At 45.6% G+C, this 22,359-nt stretch overlaps 1 protein-coding gene across 3 annotated transcripts in view; it reads right to left on the bottom strand.

Moving 5' to 3' along the window:
• Positions 1-22,359, bottom strand: part of LOC119964436 (dihydropyrimidine dehydrogenase [NADP(+)]-like) — a 918,190-nt gene that overhangs the window by 479,081 nt on the left and 416,750 nt on the right. For all 3 annotated transcript variants that reach the window (XM_038793913.1, XM_038793914.1, XM_038793915.1), the window contains 2 exons: positions 12,975-13,082; positions 11,201-11,370 (listed from right to left, as the gene is read on the bottom strand). In XM_038793913.1, the coding sequence (XP_038649841.1) occupies positions 11,201-11,370; positions 12,975-13,082 (278 nt within the window). The remainder of the gene's footprint in view (positions 1-11,200; positions 11,371-12,974; positions 13,083-22,359) is intronic.

Here is a 22,359-nt window from a genome sequence, read left to right on the forward strand (position 1 = left end):
GAACGCATGCAACACATTAAAACTGTTCTGAGCTAACATCCTTCCAATTATTGTTTGGCCTTCCAAACAGAGAGGGATGAATTTTCGCATGCCGATGGAGGCAAGAACGGAGGAGGCAGGCTTGTTCCTTCATGCAGCCAGTTGGCGTGACTGCTTTTCAACATCACCTCGCTCACTAGCCATTTTCTGGAAAGTTGGTTCGAGGTCAGGGCAGCTAACCACCTGCAAGCAGGGGCTAGCTTACCAAGGTAATTACAAATAAGGCCTATTGATCAGAAGCTGACTGGAATTCCTAGCCCGTCAGTCTGTAGAGTCCTCACAGAGTCCGGAGCGTGGCAGCTGCCTGGAGGTGGACGGGCGATGGAGGATTTGAGGGTACTTGCATTCCAGGGAGACTTTGAGGCCCTTCCTCACCTACCTGGACGTAACAGTGGCCACAGACGGCTCAGTGCTTGGGACACCCCTTCAGAACGGCGGGACGGCAACTGTGACCATTTTGTTATTTCAAAACCTTTCAAAACTGCTGAGAGGGGCCTCAAGACAGAGGCAACCTCTTTATCCCTTAGCTGCAATGGCAGGCAGTAATTCTTTCCATGCTGGTGGGCCTCCAAGTGATCCGCCGCCTTCTGAGCCGACATAATTGGATGATGAGCATATCCTCTAGCCTCTAATTGGGTAAATCCAGGCATAAATCCATGTCGGGTGACTGGATCTGCCATTTTGGGGGTTGGGGCTCGTATTTAACTCCGCAATGGTGGTCCATGGCAAAGATTCCTGCAAGTTTATGATGCCAGCATGGTTGTTGTTCAGCAACAGAAACTCCAAAGTTCCCCCTCTAGTGTCTGCACAGGTACACGCCACCCAACCCTTCCTGTAAAACCAGACTGACTTTTTCGAAAAGAAAAACTTTCAAAATAAATCATCCATAATTTCAATGAAAACTACAGTCTAGGTATAACGTCTTGTCTATTTCCAAAAGAGGTGTTGCAAATAGACAGTTGGCTGCGATATCTGGTTCAGAGACTCTTAAAATTGATAGTTTCCAGCCGGCACGTATACCAGTAATGATGAGATCCAGTCACGGTAGTGTTTGAAAAACACATTTCTGGTCTATTTGAGTTGTTACAGCTGAAGCAAGTCAGCAAATCGAGCAGACAAATAGTTTGAATTTGTTCTCTTCACAAGTCATGATCACCCAGCCTGATTTCTCTAGGCCGGGCATGGGCATTTCAAGCAGCATAATCCTTCACTTCTGCCTTAACCTTGTGATTTGTCTTCACAATCTTATCGCTTTACTGGGATGTGACAGCATGAGGTACTGTGATTCTTAATTTGTGATGGAGCATAGTTGTTGCAGTTTCTTCACCCATAGTGCAGTGAGGCGTAGATGGTAGTTATTTACACAGGAATTGCCTGCACTATTACTGCCAAGATAAAGTGTCCAGCTGAGCAGTCTGAACACATGTCTTGATTGCTTTCATGAATCTCTGAGCCCCAGAGCTTGTGGCTGGCCATTATGGTGCAATCTGATTGCAGGGAAAGCCACATTGCTCCGCAAATTGCTGCCATTCCGAACACGGCAATGGCGATCCGTGCAACAGCGACTCCCACAGCCGGAAAATCTGGCTACTTCGCCTTGCAGGGATTTAGGACAAATTAGCAACAGCTAAGAGTTGGCTTCCTGATAGAAAGTGCTCCCAAAGATCAGCGCCGACTTTATCTGTCACAGATTATCGAGATTATTGGAGAGGCAGTGGCGTAGTGGTATTGTCGCTGGACTAGTAATCCACAGACCCAGAGTCACTCTCTGGGGTCCTGTGTTCGAATCCCGCAGATGGTGAGTTCTGGATTCAATAAACAAAATCTGGAATTAAAAATCTAAAGATGACCATAAAACCATTGTTGATGGCTGTAAAAAAACCATCTGGTCCATTCATGTCCTTTAGGGAAGGAAATCTGTCGTCCTTACCCTGTCTGACCTACATGTGACTCAAGATCCACAGCAATGTGGCTGACTGGGATGGGCAATAAATGCTGGCCCAATCAGAGACGCCCAGATACAATAAATGAATAAAGAGGACAAAATTCTGTATGGCGCATGGTGTGGGTCTTGTGTGAACAGTTATCACCTGACAGCAGAAAGATCCTTCATTAGATTCTTCCATTTTATTGTCATCTGGTATGAAAACACGTCTTCTAGTGCTGGTTATATTCCTTACTCAAATCCAGCCCTGCAGCCAAGGAATCTCAGCAGGTGATTTTGCTCTGAAAGGGGAAAAGCCCATATTGCTCTTTTCTTGACATTAGTTCACATTGACGCTGCTTTCATTCCTTCCGTCAGAAGATTATACCAGTGGTCCCAAAGTTCTTTTCTCCATCAAAACCAATCACTGGGGACTCGAAATAGAAATCTGAGCAGCTGAGAGAGAAAGTAAACCAATTTTGTAAAGGAAGTGGATACAGAACCTCAAAGGCTTCAGCTGAAACCCAGAAGGAGCAACTGATTTCTTCAAGAATAAAGGCAAAAATGTGACAAGCTTAAAATAGGATTTGCAGCAGTCTAGAAAGCTGAGGGATTGTTCAAAGCAATGTTACAGATCTGCTTGTACTCGATACAGATAGCAAGTACTGACCAATTAGACTAAGTACTGGATTACATACCGACTTCAATTGTAATTGAAACATAGCACAATGGAGGTTCATGGGGTTCAATGATGTTTCTGCTATAAAAACATCTAACAATGAGTTCTCCATGGCTACCAGGTACAGTGTAACTGCATGGGGGCTGGTTTAGCTCTGTTTGCTGGTTCATGATGCAGAGCGAGGCCAGCAGTGCGAGTTCAATTTCCGTACTGGCTGCGGTTATGCATGAAGGCCCTGCCTTCTCAACCTTGATCCTTGCCTGAGGTGTGGTGATCCTCAGGTTAAATCAGCACCAGTCAGCTCTCCCCCTCAAAGGGGAAAGCAGATGATGTTCGGCTGGGACTCTGGCAACTTTACTTTTAGCTGCACAGTATAAAACCGAAGGAGATGTAAGTAAAAGGTTTGGGATGTGAAGAGTTGGTTGTAGTCATCTTTACTCTATTTTTGTCGGATCGTTTTCTTCTGCACCCTTGGAAAATGCAAACAGGATTTTTTTTTTAATTTAGAGTACCCAATTACCTTTTCCAATTAAGGGGCAATTTAGCGTGGCCAATCCACCTATCCTGCACATCTTTTTGGGTTGTGGGGGCGAAACCCATGCAGACACGGGGAGAATGTGCAAACTCCATACGGACAGTGACCCAGGGCCGGGATTCGAACCCGGGTCCTCAGTAGGCAGCAATGCTAACCACTGTGCCACGGTGGATTGCGTAGAAGATTGGGGCAGCAGGGTAGCATGGTGGTTAGCATAAATGCTTCACAGCTCCAGGGTCCCAGGTTCGATTCCCGGCTGGGTCACTGTCTGTGTGGAGTCTGCACGTCCTCCCCCTGTGTGCGTGGGTTTCCTCCGGGTGCTCCGGTTTCCTCCCACAGTCCAAAGATGTGCGGGTTAGGTGGATTGGCCATGCTAAATTGCCCGTAGTGTCCTAATAAAAGTAAGGTTAAGGGGGGGTTGTTGGGTTACGGGTATAGGGTGGATACGTGGGTTTGAGTAGGGTGATCATGGCTCGGCACAACATTGAGGGCCGAAGGGCCTGTTCTGTGCTGTACTGTTCTATGTTCTATGTTCTATGAGCGAGGGTGATAGGTATAGAGAGTGGTGGGCGAGGTGGTAGGTGGGTGGTGTGGTAGGTGGGTGAGGATGATAGGTGGACGAGGATGGTGGTCCAGTTGAATGTGGGGAGGTGGGGGGGAATCAGTGTGAATAATTGGTGTCAGTATTCGGAGATGGTCCTTCTATCCTGGGCTGTAGGGGTGGTACTTATTTAGTAGACAGACTATAATCATACTCTGGTATCTGCAGAACACTTGTTCATTAGTACTACTTCTAAACAGGTTATAGGGTAGGCATGCTGCTCCTAGGCATGGTGTTCCAACCTCTCTCCAGACAGTCTAACACATCACTGAATGATGTCAGTGGTACATTGCCATTTATGTCATACATTAACATATCCCATCTGTTAACCCTTTATACTTCACCTCCCCCAAGAATACTATCTTACTTTCAACAACAACATGAAACTTTGGCTGGGACTTTCCAACCCTGCCATGCAGGGACAGGCCAAGGTGGATTCAGTGGGCCAGCCCATTGACTTTTGTCAGGATTGGAAGAACCCAGCGATGGACAAGCCAGAAAATCTCTGCCTATATCTTTAATTACTTCACGTTGCATTTCTGGAACTCCTTTTTTACAACTACAGATTCTACTCAAATCCAACTCCTACTCCTCCCCTCGCCAAGCCCTGGGGGATTTAATCTCCCACAGTATTCTCGGCCCTGAGGGGAGACATCTTGGAAACATGTAGGTTTCCTTCTGCCTCTAATGGGGCATCACCATCGACAAAATTGGACAGCACTTTAGCAGCACTTCTGGGAAGCAGAGGGTAGGTTGTAGGATAATTAATCTGCATGCATAATGAAGACATTAACAAAAGACTGATGCAAGAGAGAAGCCTAAGGAGCGTCGACCTTTAGATACTCTGGGACTAGAAAAGAAATACTGATGACTTCCTGAGGAACTCGCTGTTCGTGCGAAGCACACAGAGAAAGACGTTCAGACAGGGAATGATTAATTCCAGGGAAGACTATAATTGATGTATCATTTGCCGCAGCATCAAAGAGTGAAAAAGTATTGATGATCAAAGATTTCAATTAAATTAATGATGAAGGGGAAAAAAATGACAATTCCTACAAGAAAAAAGGTGAAGGAATGATTTCTGTCTACACTCGAGGTAAGAGAGCCACACTTCTCTCTGTATGAAGTTGCTCCACTGTGGGCAATGGGAAAAATTGCTGCGACGATGGAGACAAGACGGCTTCATCATCTGCAATGAGTGTAATTTCCTGCCCACAATTATCTCAGGGAGAAGATTTCTGCACAGGGTTCTGCAGCTTCAGAAGTGCTAAAGATTTTGCCGCAACTTCTGGGCTGAGCTCTAGCTCTGGAGTGAAGAAGACGTTCAGCTGGAAAGGGTGTCAATTGACTTTCATGCGTCCATCAACTTGAAGGATGAATGATCCTCTAGGACCTCTACGTCTTACAGATCGCTCAGTGTTGCAAGAGATTCTTCCTCCTCATTCTCTAAGAACTGCCAATTCAGGTCCAGCAGGTCTCCATGGGGATGGTCACGATCCAGTGCAGTGCCATCTGTATTCTCCACTTCTGACCTTAATTCGTGAAGAACTGAGAGACTCAGAACTCAAATATCCACCAGGGGCCTAGTGGTTGGTGCCGATGAAAGACAGGAACACGCTGCTGACTGAACAAATTCCTCAACTGCTGTAGTCTGAAGGTCCGCTGCTTCTAGGTAAAAGGTTGAAGATTCCATGAAAGACGGTGAGTCATTCGCAATGGTGGGCACATATGTTTTTTCTAGGATTCCCAGAACATAAACATAAGAATTAGGAGCAGAAGTAGGCCACCTGGCCCCTCGAGCGTGCTCCGCCATTCAATGAGCTCATGGTTGATCTTTTCCCTTCATTATTTTATATGTTTCTATAATAATCCCCCTCATCCTTCTAATTCCAACGAGTACAGTCCCAATCTACTCAACCTCTCCTTGTAATCCAACCCCTTCAGCTCTGGGATTAACCTAGTGAATCTCCTCTGCACACCCTCCAGCGCCAGTACGTCCTTTCTCCGGTAAGGAGACCAAAGCTGAACACAATACTCCAGGTGTGGCCTCACTAACACCTTATACAACTGCAGCATAACCTCCCTAGTCTTAAACTCCATCCCTCTAGCAATGAAGGACAAAATTCCATTTGCCTTCTTTATCACCTGTTGTACCTGTAAACCAACTTTTTGCAGCTCATGCACTAGCACACCCAGGTCTCTCTGCACAGCAGCATGTTTTAATATTTTGCCATTTAAATAATAATACCTTTTGCTGTTATTCCTACCAAAATGGATAACCTCACATTTGTCAACATTGTATTCCATCTGCCAGACCCTAGCCCATTCACTTAACCTATCCAAATCCCTCTGCAGACTTCCAGTATCCTCTGCACTTTTTGCTTTACCACTCATCTTGGATTGGATTTGTTTATTGTCACGTGTACAGAGGTACAGTGAAAAGTATTTTTCTGCAAGCAGCTCAACAGATCATTCAGTACATGGGAAGAAAAGGGAATTAAACAGAATTCAAGAAAATACATGAGAATACATAATAGGGCACCACAATATATACAATGTACTACATAAGCATTGGCATCGGATGAAGCAGACACGGGTGTAGTGTTAATGAGGTCAGTCCATAAGAGGGTCATTTAGGAGTCTGGTGACAGTGGAGAAGAAGCTGTTTTTGAGTCTGTTCGTCCGTGTTCTCAGACTTCTGAATCTCCTGCCCGATGGAAGAAGTTGGAAAAGTGAGTAAGCCGGGTGGGAGGGATCCTTGATTATACTGCCTGCTTTTTCCCGGCAGCGGGAGGTGTAGATGGAATCAATGGATGGGAGGCAGGTTCGTGTGATGGACTGGGCGGTATTCACGACTCTCTGAAGTTCCTTGCGGTCCTGGGCTGAGCAGTTGCCATACCAGGCTGTGATGCAGCCCGATAGGATGCTCTCTATAGTGCATCTGTAAAAGTTGGTAAGGGTTAATGTGGACATGCCGAATTTCCTTAGTTTCCTGAGGAAGTAAAGGCGCTGTTGTGCTTTCTTGGTGATAGCGTCGACATGAGTGGACCAGGATAGATTTTTGGTGATGTGCACCCCTAGGATCTTAGTGTCGCCTGCAAACTTGGACACATTGCCCTTGGTCCTCAACTCCAAATCAAAAGAAGTATGCCAGCATTGGCACTCCATGAGGAATTATGCTAATTGTGAAGAACATAGATGGAATCAATAATCTGTCGCCCCTTGCAGCGAAGTGGAACAATTATTCTGCATTTAATTCGAAGGTTTATGTCACCCAGACCTTGGAATTTGATGTCTCTGTAGTTTCAGCTTTATCTTGATTTCCCATCTCTTGGATATTTTCCTGTCTTTTACCTGGCTTAAAGTTGTGGATTTGCAGAAACACTTGAAATGCCAGTTTTGTCACACTTAGAAGTATTCTGCACCCCTTGCTGGGCAGTCCTAGGGTCTAAACTGGATTTTCACGAGACAATGAAAGCATCTCAAAATGGCTGCCGGCATGGTATTTCCTATTCTTTCACCTGATTTGATGGACTTTCTTGTGGGTGGAGCCACTGCTTGTGGGCCTACCCAGTCAATGGCGTCATGTGAAGCCTTGGAGTTGCACCAAACTAGAGCGGTTTCTTTCTCAGGGTTCAGCCTCTCTTCTGTACCAGACCAAATCAATTACTAAGTTTTGCATCGGGCTAAAGGCTTTAGGAATGGTATCAAAGTCCACGGTGGATTCCTCCAACCCCTAACTTACGAGAAGATCATATGCTACTGGACCTATGGCATAAAGAAAGGAACAAACTTGAAGTTTTTTCTCTTTTTGTGAAGGCCCGATGCTGCTCAATACCAGAGAAAATGGCGTTTCCATAACTCCCACTGCTGGCTTCTTTTCAGGCCCTGAGGAAGTCAAATGGGTGGGGTAAGGCCGGGGATGGTCATCATTATCTCTGTCAAGTCTAACACATGACTGACTGATGGCTGTGCTGCATCATCATCTACATCGTATATTAGCATGTCTGATCTGATAACCCCTTATACTACAGTCAGTTCTGTAGTTACCGAGGAGTTAGACTACGTTTTTCTCCAACATTGCCTGGGTAACTACCGAGTCAGTACATTGGAACTGTCCCAAGTCTCTGACTCTAACTGAGAGTCAGAGACATTAGCGAGGGTCTTGGGAACAGGGAATTGCCCTGTCGTAAGGTGAAACGTCCTGGGCATGTTCGTCAGTGTGTCAGGAAATCCACAGGGTCGCGGCGCACAACTCAGTTGTACGTCCAGTCTATGCCAATTCAGAGACTGGATGATTTTGGTCCCATTTACTTTTATCCAATTTTCATAGCATTTATAATTTTCTGTTGCCAAAATTTCCTTTCTGTGAGATGAGTGGGCCTTTTTTTGTTCGTTGTGATTTTGTTATTGGTTACTTTTGTGGCTGATAAATTAGAAATGACAATAAGAGGGTTTCATGGTATTGTCAATAGTCTAATTTCATTATTTATTACTTTAAATCTTATTAGGCAGTAGCACTCGGTATATGGAAATATAGGAAATTGTAGCTCTGGGCAAATGGCTGTCAGATTAAAATAATAAAGCTGAAGTTTTATACACAGACCAATTGTCGAAAATACTCTACGTCAAATAATTTGTCTCTGATCAATTCTTCACTGGCTTTGTTCAATGGATGTTTATAATATGTAAAATTGCTCATCATCCAAAGGGATAATTATTGTGCCACATTCTTATAAATGCTGGTGTTAAAAAAATTGAATTACATTATAGAGATCAATAGCTTCCCTGTCAAATTGTCCTTCAGTCAGATGGTTAACAGAAGTAGATACTTTTAACAAGTTATCGAATATGGAAGCAAATTAGTTCTAATATAATTGTAATAATGGAACAAACCATTGCAAATGATATGAGACTATCCTTTTTCAAAAAGAACATTTTCAGTGTGTAATGAATTACCGTATATAAATGTCCTGTGCATGTTATTATTTTCTTTAGAAAGCTCAGTTTCATATTATTCTCTTTCCAATACAACTTTACTTCCATACAGTAACATACAGCTAATGCTCATGACTCTCCTTCCTTTTCAATCAATGTTTGTTCAACTGCAAGGTAGAAGTGAAATCAATTCCTAGGTCCCTACCAATATCATGGGGCACAATTTAACGGGAAAAAAAAATCAGAGACTGCCTTCTGCACGTTTAAAGGGGTGTTTCTCTATGACTGTAGAGCTGAGAAATACCCCGCTATTCAACAGCATTTTGCTGTTTTTTTTTGTCTTCGGCAAAGAACGCCTCGTCGAGTACAGCTTGCAGGAAGAGTACTCGAGGATTGGGGCACCATTTTAAAGGCAGCCCTGGATCTTTTGACACCCCCGCCCTTATACCCAACGTACCTCTTCCAGGATCTTCAAGCACCCCCCCCCCCCCCCCCCCGAACCCCACCCCACATCTTAAGGGCAAGACACCCTGGGCCCGACCACTGGTATGGACATCCTGGCACCTGGACAGTGACAGTGCCAGCCTGGCACCTTGGCAGTGCACCTGCCAGCCTGGTGATGCCACCTGGGCACACTGGCAGTAGCATTGCCAGGGTGCCTGGGTGGAAGTGCCAAGGTGCCAGAGTGCCAGAAGGTGTGCCAGGGTGCCAGATGTGCCAGGGTACCACCCTGCCCAGAACCCGACCCCCACGGGTCTTCAGTGGCCTGGGAGCCCCCCCCCCCCCGCCTCAGGTGCCGCTACGACTGGTTCACATCTTTGCAGACAAGTAATAAACGGCACCTGGTCAAGGCCTTGCTGATGAGGCTGTTAGTTCCCGGGCCCTGGGAGAATATGGCGCAGACATATATAAATGAGCCCAATGGCTCATTTAAATATGCTGATCTGGATCTTGCCCAGTGAGGGCGAGATCCAGATTGCAAAGTATCGCGAGGTTCGATTGAATCTTGCGAGATATCGCCAGTGTCATAAATCCATTCATTGACCTCGTCGCGACCCCAAATCGGGTGACGTGACGCCAGTAAATCCTGACCATGACCTCTGGGGCTTCTAAGCAAGGCACCAATTGACTTGATCTATAATTGTTTCTCCCAAAAGGAAAATACCTCATCATAATGGTCCACAGGAGAAGAAATGATTCATGATCCAAAAGTGCTTTTCAACTTTGGGTCCCAGTGGCAGTTGACCAAATATTGACGATGTTATGAATTGGGTTGGCAGTGGTTGTCAAGGTTGACAGCCTGCATCATGGCAAAATGGCAGCAGAGCGCTGTTGCTAATAATATTGATTTTCCTCCACTCCAATGTTTCTAATAGTTTGAATGCCTCACAGTATATTGATTCAGCGCAATTGTTTTATTTCATATCATTCATGGGGAGAAAGAGAAAGAGAGATAGCACTGAGAGCATCCATGGAGATAATACAAACATATAATAAAAAAAAATCAGGCTATGCTTGAACAACAATGTCCAGTTTGGATCCGACGTTCATTGAAAGGAGTTCAAGGGATAAAAAGAACATTAGTAGGCCATGAATAAATGGACATACTGGGACAAGGCAAGGGTGCAGGAAAGGCTTCAGGTGAACACACAGTCAGTGTTTGTAACTGTGAAACATTAGTGAGGTGCTATTAAGAAATTCTCTCCGGTGAACTGAGAACTGTGCCACCTGATGATGCAGGAGACAGCATACCCCAAGTCAGAGCCAAGGGAAGTCCTGACTGCATCACAAAGCCTTGTCACACAACACTGGTAAGGGGTGGTGTGCAAGGCAGCTGCAGAAATCGCCAAGACAAGATAGGACCCAGTGGCTCCAGGTGCTCGAAGGATTTGTGTTGTTCTGGTGGGCTCTCACTGAAATTATAGTGAATGTTTGCCAAAGCAGCAGAACAATTTCACAGAATAGGTAGGATGGGTCTCGCAGAACAATTAATTTGGAAGGCACCACTTGTAATAAAAACTATTACATCTAAATTCAACTTCGACAGTGTTTCATTGAAATACACTTTCTGCAGTTCTTGTGATCATAGACTTCTGTTTTAATTTAGATAGTTCTTACTTCCAAGTTCAATTTAAGAATGCAGTAATTGTTCACTACCATAAGTTTTATGACATTGATAAATAATGAAATATAAAATGGCCACGTTCATTCATAAGACAACATGTCATTAAGCTAGCAGCATTTTACCTACTTTCTGTCTTATGAAAACTTCCTGTCATGCCTAATAAATGTTGGGAAAGGAATTAGGAATGTCAAATCTGGAATACAGCTGTTATACAAACAACAAGTAAATTGTCGAATGTTGAGCCTGAGATATTGAGTGACAGGACACACAACTTAATAGATTGATACCTTGCAATCTATGCTCCATCTGGCAAGCCCAATTGTATTAAATCCTGAGTGTTAAAGCTTGTTGAATTTTACCTCCTCTGGGACAGCCCTGATATTGGTAAATCCTTTTCTAAAAACCACAAACACACGACGAGCTCCACAGCGTAATGCAGATGTAGCGCAGTCGAAGGCAGTGTCTCCAGCACCAAGTATAAGAGCTGTGCCCTGTAATGATGGCAGACTAGACTGACAGGCGCACATCCCTGGGAGGAAAAAAAAAAGACAGCATTTTCTTAGAAATGTGCTATTTACACCAAGCATCACAAAAGGCACAGGGAGGTATTTATAGCCATCTAAAATTGCACAACAGAGAGTAGAGATGAGACATATTACTATCAAATTATTCTGTTTCATTGCAGGGCATTTTTATTCCTTTTTAAAATGTATTCATATACATAATTTCACACCCAGCACCCTCAGCAAAGAGGTCTATTATTTTATCTTCCCTGGATGACTGCAGGCTACATTGAATGGTTCAGATTTCAGCGTCAGATATCACATACATTACAATGAAGCAATCAAAACTCTCAAAATCTAAATAAATCAGAAAAATACTATTAGTCTGTGATCATAATGTCTTTTTACTACGCGATCATGCATTTAGTTAGCCCTAATGTTTTGAGGACGATGTCGTTACACTATTAAACTGAATTTTTGGAATCTTTTTTTTTATTAAGACTATACATCATTATGATTAAGCAGTATATATTTCCATACATATAAATAGATTTGTTAGAATGTGCAAACAAGTCTGACAAATCATAGGTTAACAAGACATTACAGGTTATAACAGTTGTCAATATAGAAGTTCATGCTATGAACACTTCCATTATAAAATAATGAAAGGATTAAAAGCATTTGTATGCTGCATAAAGAAAATTCAAAATAGCTGATTGCAAAATTATAAAACACTTAGGGCGGGATTTCCGATGCCCAACGGCGATATCATAATCAGCGATCGGGTGGAGAATCCCTTTTGACGCCGAAATCAGGGCCTGCGCCTATTTTCGGATGTTCCCCCCCCCCCATCCAAAACGGTGTCATCGAGGAGCACGACGGATGCTGTGGGAAGGGCCTCAGGATATCACCTGAGGGCACTCTCCCGAAGCTCCCCTCTGATGGGCCGACTTTCCGACGGCGCGGAACACCTGTGCTCTGAGTTTTCGTCAACCTCGCTTGGCGGCTGCGGACTGTGTCCAGCGCTGCCACAATTGGGGGGGGGGGGGTGGAAGAGAGCCCTTCCGTTGGCCAGGGGGCTGAAGGGACTGATGGGGGATGGTGAGGGAGGGTACAGGGGGGCACTATTTGGCAGGCTGGGTCTGCGCGCGACCGACATCATGTTTACGGCGCGACCGCTGCAGGTCATCGGCGTGCGCATGCACGGCCACGGACCCGGCAATTCTCCGGCCATTTATGTCGGAAACGCCAGGAGTTTAACGTCGCGCAGCTGCTAGCCCTCCACCAGACGCAGCCTCGGTGAGGGGATGGCGCTGACTTTTTCATCGTAAAACTAGATACTTTCTCCGGACACAGTCTCAAAATCGGAGAATCCAGCCCATCAATAATTGTTATTGGCTGGAATTCTCCGTCCATTCACTCCGGTGGGATTCATTCACTGGCAAAGGTGGCGGGATCAACTCGGAGAATCCCGGCCGTTATGTTTCCCACCTAAGAAGCAGTGCCCCAATTTTTTTTAAAGCCAACTTATTTTAACGCAATTATTTCAATAAAATTAATTGTGAGCAGGCCTCCTTACAAGTGAAGCAAATGATGCAGTATTTCAATTAAATTAAACAGAAAATGCTACCTGGCTTGCTGGCTTTTGAAACAAGAGGCAGGAAATCCTTGGATGTGTAGAAACCATGTTCCACTGTTAAGCCTTCAAAGATACAATCTATCTTTGGCTCTGGTAAACCTGTTGAAACACAGATCGCTCCATGAAATGACAACCCACCAAGAATGAAATCTGTGGAGCCCTTTGCAATTTTGTAACAAACAGAATTATTTTGTAATCCTTCATGCCTTGCAGATGTTGAAAATGCCAGTGACACAGCATTCGCACATGCCATTTCCTTTTCAGATACTTTATCTAAAACGACCTTTGTTTATAAAGACCTTTGTGTTTCCACATTTGTGAAGAAATATCACATTAAAAAATGATAGCAAGAGAACACATCATTTGTATGTTGAACGCCAGTTCTTTCCTGTAATGACATGCAGCATAATACCAGTTATAATGCCATCTATTAGACGTCGGAAACTGATTCTGAATCTGACATCAGAGTCCGACATGAGATTTCTAAAGCGATTATTTTACAGATATAGCTTCACAACCCACAGGAGGTGAACTCCATAATGAGCCAAGCCCAAACGGCAATACAATCGTTGAATGGAGCCTCAGGTTATTTGGTTTCCCTCTTTCCTAGCGTCAAGTCAGGATTTCATTCCAGAGTTCCATCAAGTAATGTCATTGCACGCACTCCCGTTTTGCAAATTATTAAGCATGACTCAACCCACCAAGCTTAGGCATTTCCAGGAAGCATTTTACTTCTGACTTTACATGACATACGCCTAATGAGCATCTTACTGGTAATCAGATTTGTCTGACTCATGTGGACTTCCGGTCACTGTGATGAACAAAGACAAATTGAGGTGGATGGCTTATTTTATTAAATTACACAGGAGCTCTGTACTGATGGGCATCATTTGCAATTAAAAGGAAACCTAGTAACTTATTTTTTAGAAATAAATTTAGAATGCCCAATTCATTTTTTTTCCAATTAAGGGGCAATTTAGTGTGGCCAATCCACCTGCCCTGCACATCTTTGGGTTGTGGGGGAGGAACCCACGCAGACACGGGGAGAATGTGCAAAATCCACACGGACAGTGATCCAGAGCTGGGATCGAACCTGATACCTCGGCGCGTGAGGCATCAGTGATAACCACTGCGTCACCCTGCTGCCCTGAAAACCTAGTAACTCATGAGTTATGATCGTGCTCACTGCGGAAATGCCTGCACGGGAAGTCGGTTGGGATGAGGCCAGCGCTGAAAGGGGTCGACGAGCAGCGGCAGCCACAAGCTTTGCGGATGGTTCTCCGGGGTACCCTTCCTGTCCGGGGGTCCTCACTGAGGCTGTGGTTTACAGAAGGGTGATTTGGTACCTGTCCTCCAGTCGAAAACTATCCCCCGCGCTCTCTTCTCCCCAGGAGATGAAAAAGGCATGCTGGAGCTGACAGAGGGGGTGAGAAGTTGTGCAGTGAGTCGGACGATGTGGCTCCAGTGCTGTTGGTTCATCAGTTACTTTGTAAGATCTGGGAAGGTGAGTGGAGAGCGGGAACCACGTAATTGGCCTCTAACTCTGTACACATCATGTGGAGATGCCGGCGTTGGACTGGGGTGAGCACAGTAAGAAGTCTTACAACACCAGGTTAAAGTCCAACAGGTTTGTTTCAAACACGAGCTTTCGGAGCGCAGCTCCTCCTTCAGGTGACCTTCTTCTCTGTACACATCAGCATGCACACCAGCTCAGCAGACTGCAGGCCTAGATTGCTCCTTAACATTGGAGAGCGAATGCCCAATTCTATCACTGAGACGTCAGTCACCCTCACATCTAGGATCAAAATGAGAAGGGGGCATTGTTGAGGAGTGCAACAGTTCCGGCGGCCAATGTCATGCTGTGAGAGTCGAGGGAAGGAAGCCTACTCATTCATCATTCTCTCATCACCTGGCTCACAAGAGAAGAGAGCTCACAATACCTGGGAGGTGTGGGCAGGAGTGGCAGTGCCAGGCCTGCGCTTGCTCATGGGGAGGAGGCCTGGACATTGTTGTGGTGTCATTGTGAAAGGCTACTAGCAAAGATCAGGCTGGAAGCTGAGAAGAGCAGAACCCATTTGATACTCAGTTCTCAGAGGAAGGGCATGGAGGAGGCTCCTGCCCATTGTGCATTGTAGCTCATCATCCGTGCTCCTCTCTGGGCTTGGGTGAACTGATGAACCTTCTGAGTTGGTCAGGTTCTCATCAACACCCTCATCTTCTTGTGCCTCCTAAAGGGAGGCTGTAGCGACCCATTGAGTGGAACAGTGCAGGCATCACCAGCCTCCTCAATAAGCAAGACTCTGCAGAGCGAGCACTGTCACATCATACCTTTGCCACATCTACCAGCACAGACAGTCACCGCTAGCTTAGAACAGGAGCACAGAGTAAGGAATACGTCACAGGTCAGCAGGAAGGGAAGCGTAAAGCATTGTCAGCTGTGGGCAATCCCTCTGTGAGGATGGAAGATAACCTTTACATGTTCATCTGGGCCTCGGCGTCACAAGAAGGGTCATTCAGGAACGTTAGAGGCAGATTACATCCCTATCTTCAGAGATCCCACGGGAATTGCAGACCTATGGACCAACAATGGAGGAGCCCATGCATTGTATGAGCTCCTCCATTTAGTGAGTGGCCACCTTCTTGGCAGAGCCATATGCAGCACCATTCTGAGAGAATGCAGAAGCTGGGATGCATAGAAAAAGCAAGACTTTCTGTAACATGGACGGCTCAGTGTCATGCATATCAGAGTGGCATGAAAGTGCTGGAACACTTTGCAGCACTGTTAGTTCTACTTGATAGGTCACCTGACTGAGGTTATCGCAGTTTCTTTCCCATTTAATTTGCACTGTTGCAATAAAATTGTTTGATGATATTTATCAGTTCTCTGTGTGTTAATGAACTGCGAAGGGCCCCGCAGAGAGGTGAGGGAGAAGGAGCCGGGGAAAAGGGGGGAATGGAGGGGGTTGGGGAGGGGACCATGTCTTGTATTTTGTCTGTGATGTGGGGCCATGATTGTGGTGGATACCCCATGCTTCATGTCTGGGATTATCCAGGTCTGTGCTAGCATCTCTCTGATGGAAGTTGAGTTTTTGTAGTCATCTGCCATAGGCCTGGGAGCCCAGAGTAGAAACATTTCTGAATCAGTGTGGTGCTTATGACCATGCCGACCTGCCGATCACCGTGTGACTTGGCATGGCATTGGCAGCCTCCCTCCAATGTGTGACCACTGGGCTCCTCTGTAGGGCCTCCATCAAAGTGCGCTTCCTCCTCGCTGTCCTTCTCCAAAGAAGAGTGATGGTCAGTCCCTCCTCCTCATCCAGCTCCAGGCCTCTTGGTACAGTCACATTGCGGAGCATGCAGCAGATGTGACCACAGTATGGGACAGGCTGACTGGCTCGTATTGGACACAGCAACCATGGTCAAAGCAATGGAAGAGCATCTTCAGCATGCCGATGGCCTGCTCAATGCAGGCTCACATAAGTAGGTGACTCTGGTTGTAGTGCCTCTCTTCTCCTGTGTCTGGGTATCGAACGGGTGTCAGGAGCCACCTCTTCAGTCTCCAGCAGCCACCCAGAGAGTCTGGGTTTTGGTCTGAAGAAATCTGACACCTGGGACTCGCAGAGGATGAAGGAATCATGACAGATACCCTGGAACTGGGCACCTCTACCGAATACACTTCCTGTTGCCAAAGGCCACTGGACATTCAGTGAATTGAGTGTTTTCTGTTCAGGTATCTGGCTGGTTGGTCTGTTAGTGCCTTGGCGGCTAATGGGTGTAACTGAGGACTCCCTGGACCTGAGAGAATCCACAAATCCCAATGCCCGGAGTACCTGCGTCAGTCCCAGAAAGGATATTGCTCCCCCAGCCGCCACCTGTGACGTGCCTGATGTTGTGATGAGTTGCCGACTGAGAGATGCCAGCCAGATCTGCGGCTCTTCCCTGAAATGACCCAAATGCATTAAGATTCGGGGCAAAGGTGACCTTGATGGCTGCAGGTTGGGGATTGCCCTGGGGCGCTTGAGCCATCTGGACATTGTGAACCAAAGCGCAAACGTACCAGACTGTCTGCCTTGAAAGGTGCAGTCTCTAAAGGCCTAGGGCGTTGTCATTGGCAGGAAGCTGGCTACTGGGTTGTACACACAATATCTTACCTTGCGTTTCTCTGACCACCTGCAGACCAGGTTGATACCTCTGTTGAAGCTTCTCCTCACTACTCAGTCCAATGTCGTAGTACCTGCTCTCAGTTCCAGCTACTGAGCTGCCAGTGGTTTGCGCAGCAGGCTGCAGTGATATTTCTCCCCCACTCTGCTTGTCTGCTAATTGTCCTGCTCAGATGGATGTCAATGATCCGGTGCCTCTAGTCAAAGAGCGGCAGAAAACTCCTTGAATGTCTTCAGGGAACATTCTTTCCTCAAAATAGCCCACATTAATTGCTTGTTTGTCACAGAGATGTAGGGCTGGATTCTCCACAGCCCCGCTCCGAGATCGCGTTCGGCACAGGGACGGAGAATCCAATTTGAAGCCGAAATGGGGCCCAGCACTGGTCCGTCGATTCTCTGGGACCCGAGAATCGGCGTGATCGCAGAGTACTCCACATGGCTGGGAGCCCATTGACAGAGGCCAGCCCAGCGATCCTCCGCTCCCGACCGGCTGAGTTCCCGACAGCGTGGAACGAACCTGGTATTGATGGTTGGGGGGGGATTAGATACCGGGGGGGGGGGGGGGGCTTATCGGCGACTGGGGTTTAGATCCGCGTGGTCAGATGCTTGGGCCCGCAGCCAATTTGGGGGGGGGTCTAATTCTTCTGTCTGCGCATGTGCGGGCTCAAATCTGGATGTGCGGGGGCCCATAACCGCAGCTAAAGCTGCGTGAATTAATCCAGGTCCCTGCTAGCCCCCTGCAGGGCATTGAATTAGCTGTACATTTTTTCTAGGAATCACCAGAGTAAAATTCCAGCGTTTTTACGCCAGCATAGGGACATCACCCCATTTTGGGAGAATTCAGTCCGTAGTATTAGGCTGCTGCAAAATGGCCACCAAATGTGCTTATTGATTGTGTGATGTATTGTGTGGACATTTTAATTATTTCATCAATTATATAAATATGAGTATTTCTTTTCTCATGCTGAGTGCATCAAACCTTTTCGCTAAAACAAAAGTTGGATAATTAATAAACTCTTTTTGTTTCTATTTTAAATACAGTCGCAATTTGGCACAACAGAATAAAGTGCTCCAGATACATTTTTAGTCTCCCAGTATCATAGGCCTTCTTGTCAAGTGACATTTTATAATTGCCGTTCTATACTTTCATTGCCACTTTCAGAAGATTTTAAATTTTGGACAATTAGAGGCAACTGCAAGCTTCACTGATTCTATTTTGCATCACTCTAACCTCTTGACATGAAAAATAATCACAACCGCTACATCTGATGCACCACAGGCTCACTTTGATGAAATTGTCAGGGTTAAAAGTTGTACTTCAGCATTTAGCTTCAGATTTAGCATTAAAGATGGTACAATTGTCGTGATTATTTCAAGCTAAATCTCAAAGTTAAATCTTGATAGCTACTAAGAGAGAAGTCGGAAATCTCAAGGACAGCAAAGTATACCTACTGCAACACTGAGGAAATGGATACAGAACACCATCAGTAATTAAATATCGCTGACTCTATAGCGCAGGCATTTAAAACTACATGGGAAATTAGAAACATGATCCATTATTGCACCTACAGTAATTGATTTGAACAATTACAAACCCATACTTTACAAAGAATAGTTTGTGCACTTTACGGAGATGGCTGATCAGTCCTCCTACATTAGTCAAGCATACTTTGCCTTGTGTTCATGGGTAATCATACCAGAAGACAAAGCTAAAGAACAAAGAATAATGAACAAAGAACAATACAGCACAGGAACAGGCCCTTCGGCCCTCCAAGCCTGTACCGGTCATGATTCCACCCTTGGTCAAAACCCTCAGCACTTCCGAGTGTCGTATCCCACTACACCCATCTTATCCATGCACTTGTCAAGATGCCTTTTGAATTCCATTAATGTATCTGCTTCCACAACCTCCCCTGGCAACGTGTTCCAGGCACTCACCACCCTCTGCGTAAAATAACCTGCCTCGCAAATCTCCTCTAAACTTTGCCCCATGGACCTTAAACCTATGCCCCCTGGGGACTGACCCCTCCATCCTGAGAAAGAGTGCCTGCCCATCCACTCTGTCCATGCCCCTCATAACTTTGTTGACCTCTATCAGGTCACCCCTCAACCTCCATCGTTATAATGAAAACAGTCCGGGTCTATTCAGTCTCTTTGCATAGCTAACACCCTCCAGACCAGGCAACATCCTGGTAAACCTCCTCTGCACCCTCTCCAAAGCTTCCACATCCTTCTGGTAATGTGGCGACCCGACTTGTGCGCAATATTCCAATGGCGGCCTTACCAAGGTTCTATACAACTGTAGCATGACTTGCCAGTTTTTATACTCGATGCCCCATCCAATGAAGGCAAGCATTCCATTAGCTTTCCAGACTACCATGTCCACTTGTGTTGCCACTTTCAATGATCTGTGGACCTGCACGCCCATATCTCTCTGACTTTCTATATTCCTAAGAATTTTGCCATTTACTGTATATTTCCCCTCTATGTTAGACCTACCAAAATGCATTACCTCACATTTGTCTGGCTAAACTCCATTTGCCATTTCTCTGCCCAAGTCTCCAACCTATCTATGGGCTACTGTATCCTCTGACAATTCTCAACACTATCTGCCACTCCACCAACCTTAGTGTCACCCGCAAAATTACTAATCAGACCAGCTACATTTTCCTCCAAGTCGTTTATGTCCACTACAAACAACAGAGGTCACAGCACAGATTCATGTGGAACATCACTAATCACAACCTTCCATTCAGAAAAACACCCTTCTACTGCCAGCTCTGCCTTCTGTAACTAAGCCAGGCTAGACTAGATACATGACAGAAACATGTGAAAGAAAATCAACACATCCTTTTTCGCAGCTCTATCACAAGTCACTGACCACTGCCGTGTACTTCCCACCCACCAAAGATGTCAAGCATTTCTGCTCTGCCTTTCATATAACGAAACACACCAAGGTGGAGGTGCAGGGCACAATGAGTTGGAAGTGGGGAAGACAAGACAAGTAGCAAGAAGTTGGGAAGAAAATTTCAGAGCGCAAGAGCCGGAAGCTGGAACTCCTCCACCCGGAGCTGGTCATGGAGGGAAAGGGGAAGACACGGGGCTGAATGTTATGAGGAGTGGCAACCAGTGTTGGACTGCCACTCTGCTCCTGTTTCTTTACCTTGCACCGGAACTCTACATGCCTCAGCCAAACGTCCAAATCAGGCAGGCCTCTTCAGAAATTCAGAGCTGACCCGCTGTCGGAGTCCTTCCTCAAAATACAGCACTATTGGTGGTCAAGGAGGGACGGTCATAGTCGGGTGGTCAGGGAGGGAGGATTGTAGCCGGGTGATCAGGGAGGGAGGGTTCTAGCACAGTGTCAGGAGGGTAGTCCAAACCTCCCAGGCAGTTCGCTCATAGTCAGTGCGTCTGGACTTCTAGCGCATCTCGGGGGCTACCTCTACAACTATCCAGTTGTACAACTATTCAGAGACCAGAAATTCTAGGCTATACAGTGAGAATTTAAGATCTACGGTAAGTGAGGCCTTGATGCAAAGTTGAAACCGGGGTGAAGAATATTTAAGTCACTCGAAGGCAGATGTAGCCAGGGCAGAAAAGGATGAGTAACAAGACCCTCAAGCCAAAAAGAATGCAAACAAGCCATTTCCAAACTCAGCAGACCCACCTTGGTTTAAAGGCCCCCATTAGACCCAATTTTCACGCTAGCTATTATTACTATTAGCGAGGCGGAAGGGGCAAGAGTGACAGAGTCAGGCTCACCAATCCCAGAAGCATATCGTATTTGTCCATGGAAATGGGCGAATGCCAAGTCAGGTTGGTCAGAAGGTTTAGTTTGTTCTCTGAGATTTTTCCCCGTTGCTTTTGAAGGTGTTAGACCTTCCTCATGCTAATTTAACTCCAGCATAGTGCCATTTTGGAGCTCAATTTTACAGCCAATGACATCTCTAGGGAACTCTGGTTTAAACTAATGTGGCAGGGGAATGGGAACCGATGCAGGAAGTTGGAAGGTAGTAAAACAGGGACAGAAACAAAAGGCAGTCAGGGGGAAAGTGTAAGGCAGAGAAGCCATAGTCAAAAATCAAAAAGGGTGACAGTACACGGTACAGTGACTGAGGGGAGCTCAATAAATAGGCCCAGTAATACTAAAAGGAATAAAACTGTAAGTAAAAACATTAATGGTAAGCAACACGGCAGGTTGTTACATGAAGATATGGGTTCAACGACAAGGAAAATTAGGAGAAAAGTTAAGAGGAAATATAACTTAGGAAAGGTTACTGATCGAGGTGTTAAGATTCAAAACAGAGGTAAAAAAGCCAACATAAGTGTACTTTACCTGAATGCTCATAGTATTCGGAATAAGGTAAATGAGTTGATGGCGCAAATCATCGTGAATGACTATGATTTAGTGGCTATTATTGAAACATGGTTAAAGGATGGTCACGACTGGGAGTTAAATATCCGAGGGTATCAAACTATTTGGAAGGACAGAGTGGATGGTAAGGGAGATGGTGTAGCTCTGTTATTTAAGGATGACATCCGGGCAATAGTAAGGGATAACATTGGTGCTATGGAGGATAAGGTTGAATCCATTTGAGTGGAAATCAGGAATAGTAAGGCAAAAAAGTCACTGACAGGAGTAGTCTATAGGCCACCAAATAGTAACATTATGGTGGGGTAGGCAATAAACAAAGAAATAACGGATGCATGTAGAAATGGTACAGCAGTTATTATGGGGGATTTTAATCTACATGTCGATTGGTTTAACCAGGTCGGTCAAGGCAGCCTTGAGGAGGTGTTTATAGAATGTATCCGCGATAGTTTCCTAGAACAGTATGTAATGGAACCTACGAGGGAACAAGCAGTCCTAGATCTTGTCCTGTGTAATGAGACGGGATTGATTCATGATCTCATAGTTAGGGATCCTCTCGGAAGGAGCGATCACAATATGGTGGAATTTAAAACACAGATGGAGGGTGAGAAGGTAAAATCAAATACTCATGTTTTGTGCTTAAACAAAGGAGATTACAATGGGATGAGAGAAGAACTAGCTAAGGTAGACTGGGAGCAAAGACCTTATGGTGGAACAGTTGAGGAACAGTGGAGAACCTTCCAAGCGATTTTTCACAGTGCTCAGCAAAGGTTTATACCAACAAAAAGGAAGGACGGTAGAAAGACGGAAAATCGACCGTGGATATCTAAGGAAATAAGGAAGA

Source organism: Scyliorhinus canicula, chromosome 4, assembly GCF_902713615.1.
Source record: "Scyliorhinus canicula chromosome 4, sScyCan1.1, whole genome shotgun sequence".
In the NCBI taxonomy this organism is placed as follows: domain Eukaryota; kingdom Metazoa; phylum Chordata; class Chondrichthyes; order Carcharhiniformes; family Scyliorhinidae; genus Scyliorhinus; species Scyliorhinus canicula.